This window comes from Cynoglossus semilaevis, chromosome 20 (genome assembly GCF_000523025.1).
Source record: "Cynoglossus semilaevis isolate Cse_v1.0 chromosome 20, Cse_v1.0, whole genome shotgun sequence".
In the NCBI taxonomy this organism is placed as follows: domain Eukaryota; kingdom Metazoa; phylum Chordata; class Actinopteri; order Pleuronectiformes; family Cynoglossidae; genus Cynoglossus; species Cynoglossus semilaevis.
Genome location: NC_024326.1, coordinates 2,526,402 through 2,548,352, shown reverse-complemented (window position 1 = coordinate 2,548,352; position 21,951 = coordinate 2,526,402). Strand labels below are relative to the sequence as shown.

General features: G+C 41.9%; 3 protein-coding genes and 1 long non-coding RNA gene across 6 annotated transcripts in view; 2 read left to right on the top strand and 2 right to left on the bottom strand.

Moving 5' to 3' along the window:
* Positions 1-8,651, bottom strand: part of aknad1 (AKNA domain containing 1) — an 8,992-nt gene extending 341 nt beyond the window's left edge. The window contains exons 1-21 of the mRNA XM_008333942.3: positions 7,961-8,651; positions 6,897-7,134; positions 5,443-6,599; positions 5,281-5,355; positions 5,079-5,193; positions 4,336-4,484; positions 4,110-4,169; positions 3,905-4,038; positions 3,619-3,811; positions 3,369-3,535; positions 2,889-3,059; positions 2,565-2,724; positions 1,862-1,956; positions 1,582-1,781; positions 1,369-1,486; positions 1,095-1,277; positions 933-988; positions 719-838; positions 534-614; positions 296-407; positions 6-126 (exon numbers count right to left, since the gene is read on the bottom strand). Of these exons, the coding sequence (XP_008332164.1) occupies positions 6-126; positions 296-407; positions 534-614; positions 719-838; positions 933-988; positions 1,095-1,277; positions 1,369-1,486; positions 1,582-1,781; positions 1,862-1,956; positions 2,565-2,724; positions 2,889-3,059; positions 3,369-3,535; positions 3,619-3,811; positions 3,905-4,038; positions 4,110-4,169; positions 4,336-4,484; positions 5,079-5,193; positions 5,281-5,355; positions 5,443-6,599; positions 6,897-7,092 (3,663 nt within the window). The 5' untranslated portion in view covers positions 7,093-7,134; positions 7,961-8,651. The remainder of the gene's footprint in view (positions 1-5; positions 127-295; positions 408-533; positions 615-718; positions 839-932; positions 989-1,094; positions 1,278-1,368; positions 1,487-1,581; positions 1,782-1,861; positions 1,957-2,564; positions 2,725-2,888; positions 3,060-3,368; positions 3,536-3,618; positions 3,812-3,904; positions 4,039-4,109; positions 4,170-4,335; positions 4,485-5,078; positions 5,194-5,280; positions 5,356-5,442; positions 6,600-6,896; positions 7,135-7,960) is intronic.
* Positions 8,652-8,767: 116 nt separating this feature from the next.
* Positions 8,768-16,731, top strand: gpsm2 (G protein signaling modulator 2). 3 transcript variants are annotated; one of them, XM_025066292.1, is made up of 15 exons: positions 8,768-9,000; positions 9,775-9,813; positions 10,893-11,225; positions 12,603-12,824; positions 13,141-13,276; positions 13,369-13,508; positions 13,683-13,806; positions 13,893-14,008; positions 14,190-14,345; positions 14,448-14,556; positions 14,641-14,770; positions 14,849-14,925; positions 15,198-15,386; positions 15,460-15,765; positions 16,010-16,731. In XM_025066292.1, exons 3-15 carry the CDS (start codon positions 11,146-11,148, stop codon positions 16,190-16,192), a joined length of 1,968 nt encoding a protein of 655 aa, XP_024922060.1. In that variant the 5' UTR covers positions 8,768-9,000; positions 9,775-9,813; positions 10,893-11,145; the 3' UTR covers positions 16,193-16,731. The 3 variants fall into 3 exon arrangements, with proteins under 3 accessions (XP_024922060.1, XP_008332077.1, XP_008332076.2); XM_008333855.3 differs by lacking the exon at positions 10,893-11,225; XM_008333854.3 differs by lacking the exons at positions 8,768-9,000; positions 9,775-9,813; positions 10,893-11,225 and adding an exon at positions 12,449-12,489.
* Positions 16,732-16,946: 215 nt separating this feature from the next.
* Positions 16,947-19,563, top strand: LOC107990138 (uncharacterized). Its single transcript, XR_001761685.2, has 3 exons — positions 16,947-17,135; positions 19,116-19,171; positions 19,253-19,563. It is a non-coding gene; the product is annotated as an uncharacterized LOC107990138 (long non-coding RNA).
* Positions 17,975-21,951, bottom strand: part of wdr47a (WD repeat domain 47a) — an 11,088-nt gene continuing 7,111 nt past the window's right edge. Inside the window, exons 10-17 of the mRNA XM_008333857.3 lie at positions 21,304-21,549; positions 21,162-21,213; positions 20,894-21,051; positions 20,522-20,691; positions 20,263-20,433; positions 20,043-20,174; positions 19,744-19,962; positions 17,975-19,376 (exon numbers count right to left, since the gene is read on the bottom strand). Of these exons, the coding sequence (XP_008332079.1) occupies positions 19,231-19,376; positions 19,744-19,962; positions 20,043-20,174; positions 20,263-20,433; positions 20,522-20,691; positions 20,894-21,051; positions 21,162-21,213; positions 21,304-21,549 (1,294 nt within the window). The 3' untranslated portion in view covers positions 17,975-19,230. The remainder of the gene's footprint in view (positions 19,377-19,743; positions 19,963-20,042; positions 20,175-20,262; positions 20,434-20,521; positions 20,692-20,893; positions 21,052-21,161; positions 21,214-21,303; positions 21,550-21,951) is intronic.

Below are 21,951 nucleotides of genomic sequence, written 5' to 3'. Positions count from 1 at the left end.
AACACCGTCTCAGGAGACAGGGTGCGTTGGAAGTACACGTCGCTGGGTAGCAGTGCCGTGTCCGACTGGGTGGATCTTTTCCTGTGATGGATCAGTGAGTCGAGTTGAGGCTCCCTTACTTTAAATCTGGAATTGAAAATGACGTGTGTTGTGAAACAGCATGGTGAAATGTTTATAATAACAGTAATTATTGATACCTCGTGTACCAATTACTATTGTATCGATACCTTGTGACCATGAAAATGTCACCTTAGAGTAGCTGTGATCAGGTGTTTGCTTGTTTGTTGTTCTTTACCTGGCAGGTAAACTGCTGGAGGAGCAGTAGTTGACCTGGAGGAGGGGCTTCTGGAGGGATGGAGAGGAGAAGGGAGACCAACTCTCCTTGGAGTAAAAACTCTCCACAAAAGCTGCAGTGACACAAGAAGTACTACACAGTGTGTATATTTTCATTTAAATTTCATTTTCAGTTTGTTAAGAACATCAGAATTCATCTACATTATCAAAAATCAAAATCAGATCAGAAAGTAACTCACATTGTGGCTCAGAAATGTCTCTTTTTCCTCCGTTAAAACTGGAGCAGCTCAGTCCAGAACTTTTTGCTGAGCTTTTTCCTTCTGCACACGAAGAAGTAAAAATATTTTTCTGTTCAACTTGATTTAAGGTATTGTTAACTTTGAAGAAAATTCAGAACACTCTCCAAAATAAAACTGGCTTTGACCTCTGCTGCTCTGCAGCGTCCTCTGTCCTAAGTGCACACTGCTGCCTCTCCTGCTCCCTGCTGGTGAGCTGTAGTACTGCGACAAGACGTCTGAGGCTGCTGTATAATCACTATTTGTATCTGGAAAAATAATAGTAATAATAATAATAAGAAGAAGAATGGAAAGAGATTTGTACACAAAGACAGTACAAAAGTGATGAGTGTTGGGCAGTACCTTTGCTCCTGCTGAGGTCCATGTCTGAAGAAATCCAGTCGTCTACTCTAGATGGACTGGCAGCAGAATTGATCTTGTTTTAAACATGTATCAGATGAGATTTGTGCCTATCTAGATTGTTCACCTATTTCTTCGACAACAACTTTATAAATTGTTACTGACCTCTGACGAGACGGTCTGTTGTGAGTCCTGGACCTGGTTTTAGACTTGCGGGCCTGACGATCCTGTCTATATTTGGCGGTAAGATAGTCCATTTTCTGGGCCAGTTGAGGCAGCTGGACCAAGCCTTCCTCCAGGTCCTTCTTCAGCCTGAACACCTCTGACTTTAGGGCAAGCAGGGCTTCACTAGACAAACACAAATACAAGTTCAGATATTAATGTTGAGAGTAAATAATGTATTAAAAAATAGATTTTAAATGTTAACTTTATTGCCAACCGGTTACTACAAGAGCAGGAGCAGGCTTGGCTGCCTCTCTCCTCTGATTCCATGTTCGTGTGGAGCAGAGGTTCAGAAACGTGGTGATGGATCTGAGCAGGCAGAGCAGGGTCAGAACCTGGCCAGGACAGAAACAGAGAAGATGGAATTCCAGGACAAAGTTTGAGGAAGATAAAGAACTATGTTATGATGATATGACAAGGTTGTGCTCACCTTGCAGCCGGAGGGAAGCTTCCTTGGTAGTGCTCTCCACCCACAGCTCCACTGCACCACAGGACTGTGTTTGGACCAGTGTGTGAGAGCTGACCCACTGCTGGGTATCTACAGGAGCTGAGTGAAGAGCTGTCTGCAGGTTGGAGCTGGAGCTTTCTCTGTCTGAGTCGCTTAGATCAATTTGGGATGGTGCAGCAGAACTAGATACACACACACACATAGTTCAATCTCTCTGGTAGTCATGTGATCAACTCAGTGTTTGTATAGTTGCAGTACATACCTCTCTGCAGTAAGATTTGGTTGAGATACTCCAGAACCTGACTGATTCAAATAAGAGCTTCCAAAGCCACTGTCTGTCTCTGGGATCACAATCATCTGCACAAATAAACAAACTCAGAATGATGATGATGATGATGATGATGATGATGATGATGATGATGATGATGATGATGATGATGATGATGATGTACCTGTGCTGCCTGGTAGTAGACAACAATGCCCACTAAATCATTAAGATGTCATAGCTTGAAATGGGAGGGGCAGCATGCATATACAATATGTCACCCTTATATTACATTTATAAATTTAGCAGAAGCTTTTATCCAACACTGACATAAAAGTTGCTGCTGAAGTTTTGTTGTTGTTGTTGTTGTTGTTTTTTAATTTAAACTGACAGTTCATCAAGACTTATTTCCAAATAGAAATCCATCATCATTTATGCTTCCTAACTGGGGCAGTGATATATCAATAATGCAGTGAGCTCTGGAGGTTGTGGTTTAAGAGCTCAGCTCTAGCAGGACACAGGCTCCGTGTTCTGTGTAAAATCCACCTAATTCAGCTTCAGGTTGTTTTAATATTACATTTAGCCAGTTTCCCAGGCCAATAGCAAATGGCATTTTTTTTTATTCTTAAATGTTAATTGTTTAAGAATCCAACCCCAAAAAATGCAATCTGACCTGACTCATTATTGTACTGTTACTGACCTGTGATGCACATGTGTTGTTCAGAGGAGGCTGTGAGTGGCTGTGAGTGTCTGATAGTTGTGGTACTTCAGAATAAGAGGAGACCTCCACAGCCAGGCTCACACAGTCACCCAGATCACATTCACCCTGTGGTCCAGCTGCAGGAACCACAGGGCTGTGGCTGCAGAAAACAAGCAGTGACACAGGTCATTCAAACTGGGGACATATAGTGATGCTTATGGGATGTTCTGGTCCAGCCTTGGCTTCGTTACAGTGTTTTAGCATTACAGAGAGGAAATGGAAAGAAGAGTGGTAACGTAGAGACTGACCATAATCAACCCTCACCTTTCGTAAGTCCAGTCGCTCTGTCTTGAGGATAAGCTGGTTCTGCTCACACATGCCGATGTGTCACGGTGAACTCCCTCCTTTGTGGAAGCAGAGCCACTCTCCTCTTCGTGGTCTTCTTCATCCTTAGTTATCTCTATGTCCAGTCTCTCCAGAGAGGCTCGTGGGCTCCTGCGAAACAGTCAGAGAAGAGTCGCTGCTCACACAGATCCAAACACTGTTTACTTTAGCAGAACTGGAACCTAACACCAGCCCTGATCCTGCACCTGAAACAGGATCTGGGCACATGAGGGCTAGGAACGTGTTGTATTATTTGAGCACAAACAAACACAAAGGACCACTCATCATCATTGTTTCATTTGATGGATGGGATGTCCCTTTAAAATAAATGGTAAAGCAATTCAAATTCTGCCACCACATTCCATTTTACGTTCACATTTGCATTTATTTGAAAATAAATAGACACTGTTCACTCTTTACCCTAAATGACAGCCATTATAATGGGTGGTGTGGTTCGCACTCTCTCTTCTTTGTTCCACTGCGCCTCCTCCATGCAACTCACTGTCCTCCTCTACATCCTCTGCCGTTACATTCACCTCCTGTGTCTCCGTCTCGCAATTTAAGTCAGAAAAACCTGCACACGTACCCTGGAACAATCAAATTGTGGTTAGTTAGGGTGAGACACCCCCCCCACACACACACATACACACACACACACCAGTGTGTTTACCTGATGGAAGGATGGTGGAGGGGAAGGTGTTTGTGTGGAGAAAGGACAGAGCCTCACAACTTCTATCTCCTGAGTGGGTGTTGGTGTGGAAGACGAGAGCGGTGGAGACATCAGCTCACACATGTTTCTGTCAATCATCTCCTTGACGTTGTCCAGGAGCATTCCAATTCTGAAGATGTCGCCCTCCATCAGCCTGCACACAGACACGTCCAAACAGACATGTACATGTTTATTGATGCAGGCAGATTTCACCGACGGAAATCAATACAAGAAATGTCTCCGTCACCTGTTTGGGTCAAAGGTGCCAGTGTTCCTAGTTAGACCCATGTAATTCTGCATCTCCAGTGCTCTGTGCTCCTCCTTCTTACTCATGTAGTTCCTCTCCAGTTGGTCCTGGGCCTCCATCATGCTCCTCAATATCTGAATTGGAAATACACTTTATGCTCAGGTCATTCCCTGACAATCAACAGAAACACTCCCTGTGTTCTCACCATCTGCTGTTCTCCTGTGCTGATCGTCTTGTTGTTGACACCCACTCTGAATTCTTCCACCTAAAATGTATTTATTAAGTTGATTCATTATTCTTTACTGGTCTACTGTGTTCCTATCATCTTTGTCAAATGTTAATTATTGTTTGTGGATGGTCAGTACATACAGTGTGTTACATTATCATTATTCATTTCCGTTTTAACATTCAGTTCCTGTTTTCAAACTCACTTTCTGCGTGAATGGCTTCATGATGTCTCTCAACTCTGCCGTCATTCTGTCCCCTTCACTGGGACCTTCTTCGGGTTGGGGGAGACGTAGGGGGGCTTCGTTTGTTGTCTCACACCGAGGTGCTGTTATTCCATTAAGACCGTTGACTTCTGAAAACGTTTAGAGATTTTTTTTTTGTCAAATATATTCAGGGAGAACGTAGAATGTCTTTGGTTTCCAATTTGTTTTCTGGATATGACAGTGTGAAAGTGGCATCTGTGATACTTCACCGGATGTGCAATGTGATTGTTGTTACACGCAAAATCAGCCAAAATGTATTAAAATATAGTGAGAACAAATATAAATCCAACTTATGTTGTAAAATATTACTTAAAAGTAAAAGAAAGGGTCCACCTTAAAAAGTTGACCCAGAGTCAGAGTCTGAACACACTCTATAGTGTCAAGGGTAATGCACAATTCTCTATATCCACCAATACAAATTGACTAGATTGATTATAATTGAGTTACTGTTAAAATTGTAATTGGATCATTTGATATATAAATCGAAACGTTCTTTGTGGTCAGGTTGTTGAGTTGATCCTTATTGTTTTACACTTAGATTAATTACTTCAAAAGCACTTTCTGTCTTCAGCACTGGAGCAGTGTCACCTGAGCCTGTTTGTCACTAAGGAAACTTGTTACACTTCAGTGCATCATTTTAGGGCAGCATAAGCAACAGCACGTTATAATATCAAATGTCAGACCAGATGCTGGAAGATGAGGAGGCAAGGATCCAAGATGGCTTCCCTCAGCTGAGTTTCCCTCGCCGTCATGGCTACCACAGTCTGAGAAGAGCTTCACATCTGAGGACGGCTGAGTCTATTAACAAGTTTATATCATGTATAAAATATAACCATGACAACATCATGTAGAAAAGCTTCCCATGCTTTCTGAAGTTTGACTTACGTTTGTTCCCAGTCGCATTTGATCAATAAGATTCTCTGCCTCTGCATATTTGGTTAGTAATTTGTCATATTCAGCCTAAGAAGTTATAAAAAAGAAACAATTATTCAAAAGAAAGAAAAGCTAACATTTCGGGCGCAGCGTGTGAGTGTTGAAGTTTTTTACCTGCAGATGGTGCACTAGTGCTCCGGGAGTCTGGCTCTCCTCATCTCCGAAGACATAAGGCCTCTCCAGGAGCTGGACTGAATCTTCCAGGACTCTGCTAACGACATCCAACATATCTGGAGAGGACTGGGTTCTGTGCATGGTGCTGACATTCTGCGTCGCAGGTGCAGGTTTGGTTGGTCCAGTAGGGACTTTGGGGATTTTCACTTTGGGGGCCACTTTTGAAAAATCAGGAAGTGGATAATGGACCTGGCCTTGACCGTACTTCATCTCACTGAGGGATCTGGTGCGAACGAGTGGTGGGATTCTCTGGATCTGATCATGGACCTCAGACTTGTCCTGCTTTATTAGTTCTACTGTGCTGTTCTGTGCACTGCTTTGCTTTAATACTGTGCTGGATGCAACACTGTCAGCAGCTGATGTGATGTCAACCTTAGTCTCATCTTCATCATGTAAACTTATATGATCCAATACAGCTTGGCTTTGGTCCTCTGTTCTACCAGAACAGCTCTCAGACCCACTGAGCACATGGTTCTCCCTCTGCTTTTTTGTGCTACGTGTTAGAGCCAGGCTCAATAATGTGTCGTCCATACTTTCCAGTAAAGAAACTTCAGGCAGGCTCTCTGCATCGATCATTCTACCTGGAAATATCATCTCTAACTGTGGAAAGTGTTGTGTTAACAACTGGTTGAAGTCTGCTGGTTCAGGATGAAGGTTTGATGCTGTGAGATGATCAGGTTTGGAAGCGTTAATCTCAGAGTGGTCTTGTGACAAAGCTGTTTCAGCACTGCCATCAACAAGATCGCCTTCAGATTTTAGGGATAACTCCAGCAGAGCAGGACCATCAGGACTTCCATTCACATTTTCTCTTCTGTCAGGGCTAGTGTTGCCCTCAGGGCTACACGTCTGGTTAAAGTATGGACTTCCAAAATCACCATCATAAGGTAGATCCTCCTGTTCTTCATCACTGGTATTTTGGGCCAAGTCGTCATCATCCACTTTTAAAGATGGATCATCTTGCATTGTGTTTGGTCTTTGAGGAGACATGTGGGTTGCACTGGTCTTGGTTCTGGTCTCTACCAGCCTGTCGCTGAGACTGGTCACATCACTGGACCCACTGGAGGAGCTGTCATCCAAACCTGACAACTCAGCACTTCCTGCCAGTCAAAGACAAATTGTAGTGGGTTTTTTAACTTCATAATGTTTTATTATGTAGTGGCACTATGTTCTTTGTTTTACTTTGGAAATCCCATATGAGTATCTGTATGAAGCTCCAATCCCTGGGACCATTTCCCTTGATGATCATTTAATTTATATTATGAATTAGTGGGAAAAAAAATCATGAACAAATCTTTTTTTCAAAAATATCTGGGTGGTTTTTTGGTGTTGAACATCGAACACTGATGTGGTGCAGTGGAAAGGGCATCGTAGCGAGTAGTTTTTCTAGGACTCACCACCGAGATGAAGGCTGGTCTCTGAAGCAGCAGACTCTGTTTGGGAAACATGTAAAGCCATAGAACCGTCCAAATCACTGAGGTGGAGACTTTCGTCCTCACTGAGGTCCACAATAATGCTCTGCTGGATGCACTTCTCCCACAGCACAGTGGTGCCCTGACAGTCCTCATCTGAATTCTCAGGATCCCCCTCCATGGACACTTCTGTCCGCCAGCACACGATTTAGGCTGTTGTCACCTGCATGGGGGGGGGGGTTCAAGCAAAGAATGGAACACCTGCTCATCACTTAGCAACTAACACTGTGAAGCAAAAACACTGGATCAGAATATACTTAGGTGTTAATTAACATATGACTATCGGTTTATGTGACATCGGATGAGTGATTCCTATGGGTCAGACAGTGTGGATGTGGATCACCTGATATATTTTACATTTCAACTCCCTATTTGAAAAACTAATTAAATCATATAAACACATCAAAGACCAACATGTCCAGTATTAAAGCATATGGAGTGACTGAAAGCGTGTAGAGCAGCCTATGCTCTTCTGTTATCATCATTGATTTTTATTGGTGTAGAGCAGCCTATGCTCTTCTGTTACTGGTTTAGAAATTCTACAATCATCATTGATTTTTATTTAATTAGAATTAGAATTTTTTGATAGACAAACTTGTTGTCTTTTTATACACATTCTGCTACTATGGTGTATAAGCTGACTTGTGCTGCGTATAAATACGTGTGGTACCATGTGTTTTTGGAGTGTCAGGCATCAATTTCTAATTTGTTTATTTCACATATGGACTAGTATGTAAATATGCTAAAAAAAGACATATGGACTAGTATGTAAATATGCTAATAATAAAAAAAGAAAAAAATCTGTTTGCCGTCATGCCTGATAAATAAAGGTGCAAGTCAATCAACAAAGTACAGACTGGAATTTTAATTTCACGCTCTTGAAGATGTGACAACTTTAGCAGAAATTGAGTTTATAGCTTCTGCATTACAGTCAGACATTTTACACAAATTTCTGTTCTATTGTTTAAGCGTATGCTTCTTTAACGTACCGTAGTTGTGTGTCCTCCAGGGTCCAGGTTGATCCCATGGTCAGCGAGCTCTGGGCAGAATCGTCAGACCAGGACACATGTTTTCTCTGACAGGTTTCAGTTTCTCTGGTGTCATCAATAATGTACAGAATGAACGCTGAGCGTCTGTAGTCGAGCACCTAACGTCCAGCAGGAGTCACAGCCTTGGAGCAGGTAATGATAATATTTGGACCATGACACAAAGTGCTTTAAATAGGTACAGTTGTAAAGAGTAGACCTTCATTTTATTGAGTAGCATCAGTTGAAATCATCCAGGAATTCATTCTTATTCCTGGTCTGTTTAGACAATTTGATAAATATAGGCAGTTACTGCAAGTTAATGTTTAACTACTGTTCCTGAGGCAGTGTTAGTAAAAACCTAAAAAGTAAATGCTGTTCCACTGTTAGCCTAACTGTAGGTCAAGGCTAGCAAATGTCTAACGAATAAAATATTCCTAAGGATATCAAAATCTGCTTAAACTGCAAAAGATGCATTTTAAACAAATATAACAGGCACAAATCCCCCGTTAGATACGAATTTTAAATCAACTATCTGATCATTTACATTTAAATTTGTTCATATGTAATTAATTATGTTGAAGAAAGGTGAGCAATCTGGAACAATAATTAAAATGGTATAGTTGTGGTATATCTCCCCTCCATAACATAGGTTTTTGACAGCTCCAGTGTACGTCATGTCTTTCCTATTTAAATTTAACGGACCAATGACGGTTAGATGGGGGTGGAGCGACTCTTTGAATGTCGTCCTCTGATTGGTTGTCTTTGGAAAACACCGATTGGCTAAGGCAGACACACGGTTTAACATCTTTTCCACTACTAAAAAAGTTAAGTTATCTAAAACTTTAGGGATAATGTAGTGCTTCACTGGATATCAATCGTTTTTTTTCTGTAAAATACAGACTCCTTTTTTTACGTTTTGTACGTCCCCATGTTTCTTTTTCTTTTGAGAAAGTCGGGAATAAAGAGAACACGTCTCCATTGTTCGAACTGGATCCACTAACGTAAGTTCAGCGGCTAAATGCTAGATGGCTAACGTGTTGCTGGATACTGTTGTGCTGTTGCCATTGTTGATGTGTATTACACCTAACACTGAAATCAGCCGAATTCATGATTTAAGTCGATGGGTTATTTACGGCCGATCACCGAGGATGAATGGATCTAATCGTTACAATATAATCTGCATAATCTTTGTTTTAAGAATTTGTATGCTTATGTTTAATAGGTTTGGTAAACAAATGTGTTGCAATACTGTATATAGCCTGATGTTGTTATTATAACATTTGTATTATTGTATTTTTATAATGTGTTACGTATTCCATGGTTATGTTTATTTCGTGAACCATTGTACTGACAGGTGAACCTTTAACCTCCACGAAATTGCTAGTATTTGGTAGTAGTCAGTGTAGGTTGTAACTTTCGTAGTCATTATTTAGTATTTTTTATACACAAGTTAAATTGTGGTGATCCAAACTGAGGAACACCTTCGTTTGCAGTGTTGTGATCTCCACACCCCACACCACTCCCTGCCTAAACACACTAGTCTTTTGAATTAATGACATTTTAAATCCTAACGACTGAAAAGTAATTGTCTGGTGTCAATGCGAAACATACAGTAGAGACTGTGATCGGTGCTTTGAATGCAGTTTGATTTAATTCATGTGTTACTTGGGTTTACTGGTTAATACAAGTCATAATTAGTTTGTTCCTAGTGTTTCTGTGCAGCAGTTTGTTTTTTAAGTCATCTTGTTCATGTTCACCACCTTTGTATGTTGCAGACTTCCCAGATTTCCTGTTCCTGTGTGGAAGAGTTACCGGTCAGTATTCCAGTACTTTATTTGGTTGTCTGTTTCTTTTGTTTTGGTGCTATTTTTTGCTGGGTCATGGTGCACGGCTTTGTGCTGTTTCCTATTTTAGACTTTAAGGTCACAGCTATTTTAGTGGATCGGTCAGTGGTAAATGCGAAACAAAATGCCACTGCAAGTGTTCAACATGAAATCATGTCCTATTTATGACTGGGAAAGGAACACACCTCTTATTGGTGTGCTCATCATAACCTGTTAAATACAGGTTCACGCTCACTGCAGCTGTGTGAGCAGCCAGCTCTCTTGGAAATGTGGTGGAAAAGTGTGCCATTACCACACTGTACACATATGAACCTCTAATATGTGTAGGATTTCTGTGAACCAGTGGTTTACATGTGACCTAATACTAACAGGCTGAAACATGAAAATATAAAATATTCTGATTGGTCATGTTCTTTTTTTTTTACCTGGACATGTGATGACTAAGGACACAGAAAAGAGTTTTTAAACTGCATTTAAAGCTCCCTAGTACATTGGGCATTGGATCATTTGAAATGACCTATTTCCCATTTTGTGTGTGGGTGAAGGTTTCATGGTTTAGAATTGGGGAGAAATGGGCGTAGCTGTGACCGCATACAGACATGAGGTAACGCTTGGCTGTGGTCTGTACTTGGTGCAATCTGTTTCAAACCACGTAGTTGTCCTATCACTGTCTGACTTCACTTCAAACCTCAGATAAAAACAGTGTGTTTTTTTCTTTAGTGTGACGACTGCTCTGCTCCGCTGTCTCTCTTGTAGTGACCTCTATGACCTCGACCTCTGCCCTGTTTTCCTGCTTGTTGAAGCCTACATAACTTTCCCACCATGTTGCAGCTTTACAGCACATACCCAAGCCTGGATCATCTGAGTCAGCGTCTTAGACTGACAGCCTGCCTGCTGTGACCTCCGCAGCCGTTCCTTACCACCCTGCACCTCTCTAGCTTCCTGCCTGCCCCCCCCCCCCCCCCCATGCTGCTGTTTGGTTGGTGTTGCCATGGCACCCAGTGTCCAGAAAGAGGCTTCACATACAGCATCTTGTGTTCTCTTCACAGAGGGCCGCTGAAGAGGGATTGTTGAGCTGTGACGCTGAAACACAGCCCTGTGTGTGGACTGATGATCAGCACTCGGAAGCTCACGTTCCCTGTCAACCTTCCGTAGAGGGACAGTCACACTTCTTGTGACTTTTTATGGGGATATTCTTTTATTTCTTTACTGAAGAGTTTTACCAAAGATTAGTTTCCTTTTCTTTCGGCACATGTTTTGAACACAACCATTTTTGGAAAACACATTGAGGAATTCTCCCTCATGTTATGCACATCTATGGATACCAGTGGCTCATTGGTTAGCGCACGATCTGAGGAGCAGTCTCTTCATGTCCGCTACAGGTAGGACTCTCCTCTCTGTCGCAGGAGCTTTTTAGCCTCTTCAACACTTACTTCAATTAGTGTTTGATACTTAACTTGGTCAAAGAGGATATTTCATGCGCTGTCAAGGGACTATTACCAAGTGTGACTTTTTGTTGGCGGTGTGTATTGTGCGGTTATTGACCCAGGCAAAGAGCTGTGGTAGCAGGTGTGACCTGCCCCACACAATAGGACTTGCCCCAGTTTCAATATTTAAAGAGCCCTGAAAAATTCATTACCGTCAGCCCTGTTTTTCATCACATGTGACCATCGTTTTGGATGCAGGGTGTTTGTGCATTTTACTAAAGGCTTCTGTTGTACGTTTTATTCTCATCCACGTATGAAGTTTATTATATTTTTAGACTCTTACCTGTCTCTGTAACAAATAAAGCTACTTAAGCTTAATCTGTCAAGGCTGCACAATACATTGATCAGATTAACGTAGAGAATGCTGATGACACCTCCTTGTGGTGCCACAGTTCTCTCTCTAAGACAGTTGTCCAGTTTGTGATGCCAAAAAACCTCTGACAAATGATGATCATCCTCCTTTTTTAATAATGACGTTGTGTTCCAGCTGTTTTCGTGGGATACTTAAAGCAGCAGAAAGGTCTGCGTCACATGTCCAATGACATGTTGCTTAGGTTTTAATTTAAGACTAGGTTTGGTGAAAACCTGAGGCTCCAGGAGACCTAGTTGTCTGCTGGGAGGTGACATTAGAGGAATATCTTTTATGTTTTTTTTTGTCTGAGCAATTGAACATGACAGACTCCACGTCAGAGCATTCTGAGAAAAGTGGGTGGAGCACATTAGGAAGTCTTGAAACCATCAATCTGGACAAGGACTGTTTGAAGCTAATCTCCAACAACAGAGCTTCCTGAAAAACAAAAGTTTGGATACACTATCTGTTCCCCCTTGTCTTAGCCTTCAGGTTTCAGGCCCTTTTAGCAATCCTTACATTTTCTTAGACTAAATGGTTGACATTTAAAAAAAATAGTACTTGATTTATGTCAGAATTTTGTGTTTAAATATACATTTTACACAAAATGTATATTAAAAAAAGAAGGTACTTCACTTTTAGAGGCACGTTAGAAGAATGTGATACCAACAATAACAAAGAGACTTTTGAGCCAAAGAGGTTTGAGCCATTGTTTGTCCTAGTGGAAGGAAGTGGCTGCAGTTTCCTTGCTAAAAGTCTTGGCTTAGAATAATCTGCTGCTCAGATGGATGAAGGTGGCAGTGAGAGAAGGTCTGTGGCCTTTAACACATCACCTCTGAGCTGTTCATCAATAGTCCTTCTTCCTTTTAAAGAATCTTTTACACTTAAAAAAACCCTGATGATCTCACTCTTCTTCCCTCTAGGATGGAGGTGTCTTGCCTGGAGTTAGCGCTGGAGGGCGAGCGGCTCTGTAAGGCCGGTGACTACAGAGCAGGGGTCTCCTTCTTCGAAGCTGCTATCCAGGTAGGCACAGAGGATCTCCAGGTGCTCAGCGCCATCTACAGCCAGCTAGGAAATGCCTACTTCCACCTGCATGACTACAGCAAGGCCCTGGAATTCCATCGGCATGATCTCACCCTCACCAGGTTAGACGCGACTTTTGATTTAATCTACTTGACGGTAAACATTAGACAAATACCAGATAATGTTGAGACATTTTAAACTTTTTTTTAACCTTTTTATACAGTGTGCAGACCGATTGCTTATCAACTCAATTGTTTGAGTTTGTGACCTAGAGTTAAACGTGTGTCCTAATTTTTGTGACATTTATTTTTGTGATAAAAATCCATCCATCCATCCATCCATCCATCCATCCATCCATCCATGCTTGTCTTGAAAGAAAGAAACAAAGAAGTTATTGACCAACATTTTTCCCTGTGAAAATGTGTGTCCTGTGTGTAGAACGATAGGTGACCTGCTGGGTGAAGCCAAAGCCAGTGGAAACCTTGGCAACACGTTGAAGGTGTTGGGTCGGTTTGACGAGGCCATGGTTTGCTGTCAGAGACACTTGGACATTGCCAGGGACACTAACGACAAGGTGAGACGGCAGAGGATCCAGGGTGTGGTATGGAATGAACTGAAAACAGTGGCCTTCAAGACTTGTTTTTTTTTCTCTCTGGATGTTTTCAGGTGGGTCAGGCACGGGCTCTGTATAACTTTGGTAACGTGTATCATGCTAAAGGGAAGAGTATCTGCTGGAGTGGAGCTGAGCCGGGAGATTTCCCAGAGGAGGTCATGACGGCACTGAGGCAGGCCGCGGAGTACTACGAGTAAGTCATGCAAGCTATTCTTGAGGGGACATTTTATTGCTAAAATCATGTGTTGTGGGGACCCTACAAGGAATTAAATGTCTAGTAATTCTATAAGGTAAATATACAAAAATGTATTTTTTTTTATATTGAATCTTGTTCCTGTTCTTCACCTGCTCCTGCGTCGACTTTCAGGGCAAATTTGTCGATAGTGCAGGATCTCAGAGACAGAGCTGCACAGGGTCGGACGTACGGGAACCTCGGCAACACCCATTACCTGTTAGGAAACTTTCGCAAAGCAGTGGCTTCACATGAGCAGGTGTGACGAGACCCTGAAATGAATACAGGCAACTTTGAAGTACAACGTCTTTCGTCTTGGGAATCTAAAATATAATTCTGTTTCAGCGCCTTCTCATAGCAAAGGAGTTTGGTGACCGCTCTGCAGAGAGAAGGGCTTACTGCAACCTAGGGAACGCTTATATTTTCTTGGGGGATTACGAAGTGGCGGCTGAGAATTACAAGTAAGTCACAGCTCACAGTGGGATCTGTGATGGACATTGTCACAGCAAATTTGTTCTAAATATGGACCTGAATTTAATTATCATATAAATGAAGTCAGATATACTTAAGAGAAAACTGAATATTCATCCTGTTAAAGCATTGTTGACACGTGTGTGTGTGTGTGTTTTGTTTGTCTGTCAGGAGGACGCTGCAGCTGGCCCGGCAGCTGAAGGATCGAGCGGTTGAGGCTCAGGCTTGTTACAGTTTGGGAAACACCTACACACTGCTGCAGGACTATGAGAGAGCCATCGACTATCATCTCAAACACCTCATCATAGCCCAGGACCTCAACGACAGGTACAACACCTGCACTGTGTAACATTTATAAATGCCTGTGAAGCCTAGCTTAGCTTTGTTCCTGCTCTGCCCATTATAAAATGTTACTGTGTCTGGTTGCAGGATCGGGGAAGGCCGTGCATGTTGGAGTCTGGGGAACGCTCACACGGCACTGGGGAACCACGACCAGGCCATGCACTTTGCTGAGAAACATCTTGAGATCTGCAAAGAGGTGAAAAGTGTGAATTAAATTTGAAAACTTAAAAACACCCAACAGGAATGAAAGATGTAAAACAACATGCGTTTCCTGTCCCAGACTGGAGACAGGAGTGGAGAGCTGACGGCCCGTATGAACGTGTCGGACCTCCAGATGGTCCTGGGTCTGAGCTACAGCACGAACAGCTCCACCCTCACAGAGAACAAGGACATAGACTACAACCAGCACGGTAAACAAAACAACCGCCTGTTGAACAGCTTCAGCCAAATGTATTTGCAGCCATGTTCACATTTGAATGTGTTTTTAGGAGCCCGGCCAAGGATGAACAGGAGGCACAGCATGGAGAACCTGGAACTGATGAAACTGACTCCAGACAAGATAAATGTAGTGATTTTAAAATATTTCTTTTCTAATTTATTCCCATCACTCTTCATCTCTCAGACTTTAGATACAGGGGTTTACATAAATGTTACTAGTGATGCCTTTAATGTCCTAAGAAATAGTTAGATTACAGCAGACTATAATCTCTTTTTCTACCAGTTTACACAGACCTAATAAAAAATAAATAGTCCATCTGAACCAAGCAGAGCTAAGCTAAATCAGTGCTCTTAGATTTAAATTCAGCCCATGTGACTAATCCTTTTTGTTTGCTGAAGGGTCAGAATTGGAATATTGGTGTTCCGACCAAACAGTCCAAACCATCCTTGGCCAAGACCAGCTCCAAGCTCTTCTTTGTCAATCGTCTTCGGGGGAAGAAGTTCAAGACGGGGGGCTCCAGTAAAGTTCTCCAGGATACCAGTAACACCCTGGATGTCAGTCAGATATCAGAGCAGGGACCACAGAAGGTACACACTGTCACTACACACCAGAATCATTCTTTCTTCAGTTCTTACACATCTTTGTTTCCTTATCATTTAGCGAGTCACTCCTGACGTGCTGGGAGACGAGGGCTTCTTTGACCTCTTGAGTCGTTTCCAAAGCAACCGTATGGACGACCAGCGCTGCTCCATACAGGACAAAGGCAGCAGGCTGTCGCTAAATGGCAGCCCCGAGAGGCCTCCAAAAGCTGACATGTCAGGTCGGCGGATAGAGGGATCACAAGGATCAGGAGGAAACCTGCCCGGCCTCAGACTTCATCAAAATGGCAACCGTGCCGTCCTCAACCACCTGATGTCCAACGCTGAGCCTGACGACAACTTCTTTGACATGTTGGTCAAGTGCCAGGTAACAGAGGATGTAAATTCCAAGGAGATTGAGACTTAACACTGTGCTTCAGAGATTTAACTCCTGAATCCTATAGTCAACCTCCAGAAGATTCCAGTCTCTTACTCGATTTATGAAAAAGAAAAAAAACAACAAAACAAGTGATATTAAAGCATGTACAATCATTAATTTTAAGGTGCAGCATATTCTTTTTTTCTTCTCCACCAGCTATATACAAATACAAAGTTATATTTTAATCTTCCAGGGCTCCCGTCTCGATGACCAGCGCTGTGCCCCTCCCCCTCCTCCAGCCCGAGGACCGACTGTACCGGACGAGGACTTCTTCAGCCTCATCATGCGCTCACAAGCCAAACGAATGGACGAGCAGCGAGTCACACTGCCCTCTGCAGCCAGCGCCAGGTCAGGGCCAACACCAACCCCTAACTGAGATGACAACAGTGTGATGGACATTTTCCATCTCCAGTGTTTCTCGCAATGCTGTGGACTGCAATAAAAAACAAAAAAAGAGCAGCATTGGACGTGGTGAGTGTACAATTTGTGAGATAACAAAAACGAGGACATTCGCAGTATTTCCGTGACACTAACAACTTTCAGATAAATCAGGGACAAATGCTTTTTTCCTTTTTTGTGTGTTTTTGTGCACTGGCATATTTCATTATTATTTGTATTTCTCAAAACACAGCTACCATTATGTTTGTGTTCTGTTGTGCTGTTTATGACTGCCGTCCTAATACTATAAGGAAATGTGGTTTCATGTAGATATATCACTAAAGACTCAGCACTTAACGTTTTACTGTGTATTTTATTTGAATGTAACTTTTTTGATGAAACTGTGTAAGACCTCACACAGAAAATAACAAGAATTATTATAAGCTGTTTGATAAAACAATGAATTTAACCCGTGTACAGCTACTACTGTCTTTTGTACATTTGAGTGAGGACAGATAAATAAACCTCATTCCTATATGGATTTGTTGGTTGTTTTTGTCAAAAAACAGGTTATCTCTTGGTAGGGTAAGGTAAAATGGCTGAAAACTGCGATTTTCTCTATTACCAGGCAATTATAAGTCACAAATATAATTTTATATATATATATATATATATATATAAATTATAAATCGTTTACTTTTAGGGCTGTTTTATTTCTTTATGGCAGCAGAAAAAAATATTACATGTTTGGACATGGTTTATATAAAATCTTTATGTAAAGTAGTTGCCTAAATAGACCACAATGTGTCACTGTTGTTCTGCGTTTGCTTTTTAGAATTAAGCGAGAGCTCTCGTTTGTCCCTTACAGTAACCCGTAGTTCAGCTTTTGGTCCAATCGGGTGGTGCTTTGGGTTTAGAGTTTCCTGTGTTTGAGTTGGAAGGTGAGCGTTGTAGATGGCTCCTGGCTTTGTTGTTTGGTCAAATATATTACCTTGTAAAGTCCAGTCCAACTGTTGATCGAATGATGGTTGATGTGTTTCACGAGTTGTTTGTGTCCTGTGTTGTGTTCTGAAGTTTGAGGAGGTGTTTTATATGTGAAACTCTACCGAGCACTCATTTATTTGAACTGCAAATTGACCTTCAGCTACTGTTTGCTTGTCATGTGTTTCTGTCAGTTATTTACAAAAGGAAATCCATTTTTTAAATGGACTTACTTCATGATATCGCTGTTTGCTCACATGCAGCGTTTGAACGCCGCCATGTTTGAAATCATTGCTGCTTCTCGCGAGAATTGCACAGCGCAGGTCTATGTACGGAAGTACTGGCAGTCAAGTGTATAAAGTTTGTGTCGGTGTAAATGGTTTGAAAGAGAACTCAATACTGTCTTTGATGAAACTGGCAACATGCTATATTATGAATGCTTTGTGTGCCCGGTTTTCCTGTTCCTTCCAAATAATTTAACAAGTGAGACTTTTTCTCAAAAAATTGAACAACACCTGATTAAGAAGAACCTTAAACCATTAGCATTTTTTTAAAACTACAGTGAATAAAACTACAACAATAATGTATATAATTGAAATAATTATAAAATAATAAAATATAATATAATAATTAAAGTAATAAGTCAAGAAGCAAACAAAAGTCAAGCTCAATTGTATGCCAACTATAAACTTGCTATAACAACTCAGCAACTGAACAAAGTTGTGTAAAATACACTTTATTGAAGGAACCAGTAGTTTGACTGTTAGCTTCAATTTATTCAGGGTCAGTTTTAAAAACAAAAACTAAAAAGGCTTAATATTAGCAGGCATTTTACAACATGACTGTACATACAACGAACGAGACTGAAATAAATACATCTGTGTGCACATTAGTTTGGCTTCATTTGTTAAAACAATATATTCTATACAGAGAGAATAAAAAAACTTAAATATTAAACCTATAGTTAAGTCAATGTTAGAAATAAAAGTGCTTGAATAATAATAATAGAAATAAAAGTGCCTGTCAATACTGGTTCAGATCAAGTATTGTTTTCAACCCGCACTTCCATTTGAAATTTCAGTGTGCAGTAGAGAATATCATTGGTCCAACTCTGACCTCTATTGTTCTGTTACTGCAGTAGACAAAGCAAGGAATTAAACAATAAGTTGCACTTTAGCGTCCCTTTATCATGTACATGATTTTCCACTGTAAGCAGGCTGTAAGAGACACGGTTAGCAGGCATTTAAAATTTGAAGCTTATTTACACTGAAACAATATTGCAGTTAACACTAATACTGGACATCAGCGTGTCCTAAAGAGAAGCAACCACAAACTCAGGTTAAGTTTCCACGAATTTAGCCTCACAATGAGAAGAGCTCACTGTGTTTTACATCATATGGTCGACTCCTATGTTTATTCTTATAATACAATATAGCAACGGGAGATGCTAGCTGCAATGAAATGATATGCATGAGAAGAAGTGGAATATTTAAAGGTTAAAAAAACAAGGGAACTTAAAAAAGGCACCATCAACAAAAGGACTTTGTTTAGTTCAATCTTAACATTCATTTGAAAAAAGATACGCTGGGTAGGATTTGCTATTTTTTAAATGGTGTTAATAACTAAAAGTTCTTGTAATAACACCAGTGACAACGCCGTGTGCAGCAAAGTAACCTATAAAATAAATATCTGAAATAGTGAGCTGCACTAATTGTATTAAAATTTTGTCCTATTCATATACACCCTCAATTTTTTCCTACAAACGTTTAGAGGAAAATTAAATAATCTAGTTCAAGTAACCTTGTCTATTACAGTTAAAGAGAATTACAATGTTTAAATCTATAAAAAATGAAAAAAGCATCAGCATGAAAACAGTGCCAGCGGTGTGAAATCATAATACAACATGTAACATGTGCTTTTCATGTTTCTGTTTCCTATAGACAGAAGGAGAAAGTGTGAACATGTTAAAGGATGACACTAAGATCAGGCGGAGCAGGTTGGTTAAGGAGGACTGATGTCTTTTTAGATTATACAAACTGCTTGTGTCTATGAGGCTTATGATGGGTTGTGTGTCCAGAGTGTGACAGTGCGGTCAGCAGAAGACGACAGGAAGGACAGCTCGTCCGTGTGCCAGCGGCACTGGATGACCTTGTCTCCGTGTTCTCCCACCACAGTCAGAGGCAGCGGTTTAGTCAAATCACCTACAGACACAGACAGAAAATCACCAACTCCAATAGTGACACTTGTGTGACTTGAGTGGTGACGGTTTGATGAGTGTTTTTTTTTTTTTTTAAAGTGGGATTTTTCCACACAATAAAGACGTGTAAATATTTCTTAAAATGTATACTCTAAAGCTGACAGTTTCATTATTAAACACATGCACATGTGTGTTCGGGTCATGATTGAACATGCTGCCTTTATAAGAAAGCTTGTTGTGAAGGTGTGGGGAATTGGGGGTGTGTTGATATACAGAAGGGGGCGTGGCCAAAAAAAGCTTAGGAATCCCTGTTGTAGTCAAATAAGAGGTAAACTGAGACTAAAGGCCCGTTGACTGTAGATCAGTCCTACCTTGGAGGTTGGTGACCATGACTTTTGTGTCGTAGGAACCGGTGAGCAGATAGTGAGCTCCGGGTGAAAACCTCACAGATCGGATATCGCTGCTGTGCGGTCGGTACACCTGGACGATCCGTCCTCCTCTTATGTCGTACAGCATACAAGCGCTGTCTTCCTGTCCTGTGGCGAGGAGACGACTACTAGGATCCACTGCCACTGAGGCAACAGGACTTCCTGTGAGGTGGATAAAATTTGGGAATAAAGTTGGAATACGTAGAGTTAAAGGAAACCCAGACAGAAAATCTTAGACAAACCTGAGCCGTGGAAAGCTGTCCCCACCACCCGGACACAGCTGGGCACCCTGAGGTCCCAGAAACGCACTGTTTTATCCTGAGATCCTGAAGCGATCATACAGCCTCCCCACGTGTACAGAGACAATATGTGACCTGGACAACAAGAAAAAAAACAAGTTGTCTCTCTGGTACTGATTCAATCCCTGAGCTCAGGGGGACAGGTAGAGAAACTAAAGTTTACCCGTGTGTCCACTGAGGGCGTGCAGACCCTGTCCCCGCTGACAGTCTGTGGTGTAGATGTTACAGTCTCCTGCACCAGCACTGATCAGGATGGCTCCTCCGCTCTCCGGACCCTCCATGAATGCCAGGTCTCTGATGGTGCCGTCGTGCATGCTGAACTCCAGGTCTGGACCTGGGACACAGGGGACACAAACAAACAAAACTCTGACAAATCTGAAGGCAACAGAGACCACAATAATTGTCCACTAATGTCCACTCACCTGTGGCATTACATGTCTCTGCATTGAAAGGCAGAACCTTCACATATTTGTCATTGGAGCCCGTGGCCAGCAGCTGACCACATTGACTCCAGGCCACACAGTAGATGGAGCCTTTGTGGTGTTTGTTCCTCTTGAACCGAACAACTGGCTGCTTTGTGGTACTGGAATCACTGAGGACGGGAGGAGACGAGGAGTAAACAGGAAGAACAGAAGAAACGTAACAACTGATTAATCACAGAAAGAAAACATTGTGATGTGCTGCTGCAGATGAACAGCTTACTTAGGTTAACTAAGACCTGTAATTATACAGCTGTCAATTAGAATAACTCATTGACAGCTGTACAGTGACTGACAGTCCTTTAACATGATCACCTGGGGCTGATTTTCTCTGGATAGGCGCACACACGTAGAGTTTTGGAGTTGGATCCCACAGCGTACATTGATCCAGATGGATGGAAGGCTACAGCACGAATGGCCTGAGTGTCTTCAAGAGTGTGAATGGGAACAAACAGACCTTTGGGCTTCTCACTCTGAAAAAGATTGAGTTAGGATACCCAGAACTTTAAAAGTAAATATTTTTTTAATCTTTAAAAAGCCAAAGATTTTTCTGGAAAAGCCGGAGGAATCTTTGCATCCCTACCTCTTTATTTCGGGTGTTGGAGCCGGGAGAGTCGTCTTGTTGTTTCTGGCCACTGACAAAAAAACACCAACAGTGTTACTACATAAACCCAAGATCTGTGACATGACAGGAGTCCATGGATATTAGACAGTCACACAGCTACCTCTTAGGGACAACAGGGGACTCATCCGGGGGTTCAACTGTGCGTCCCCCCACTGCACGCTGCGGGGTGCTGCTCACCACCCCTCCCCCTGCGGCCTGTCTGTCCTCCTGGGTCACAGATGGGAGGTTGTTGTTGTCCTCGGAGGGCAGCATGTTCCCGTTCCCGTTACACTGCTCGGCCAAAGACTTCACCTCCTCCCCTAAATTCTCCATGCCCACATTCAGCTCCTCCAGCTTCTGGATGGACCTGAAAACAAGCATATGCTCATGTTTATTCATGGACCTTTTCTTTTTTAACTCCAGTTATAAAGGGTTCTGTAAATTTACAGAAAGGAATCACAGGTCCTAAATCCTGTATATACGGCCCTGCAACATATTCAACGTGCAGAGATTAACATGCAGTCCATTAATTTGTTTAAACATATAATTTATCATTAGCTGTTGGCCAGAATGAGGAGACTGTGGTGGTAAAGGCAGGCATGAAATACAGCTACAGAGAGGAAGAGGAAAAAAGAAACGTGAGGTAATGATGTCATTATGCACAGCCTCCCTTGTGAATAATGCAGCGGTTTAATGCAAGCAGGGAGATGGGAAAGGGAGGAGTGGAGGAAACTCTCAGGGGACCAATCATTCAGCCTTTGTCCTGCTG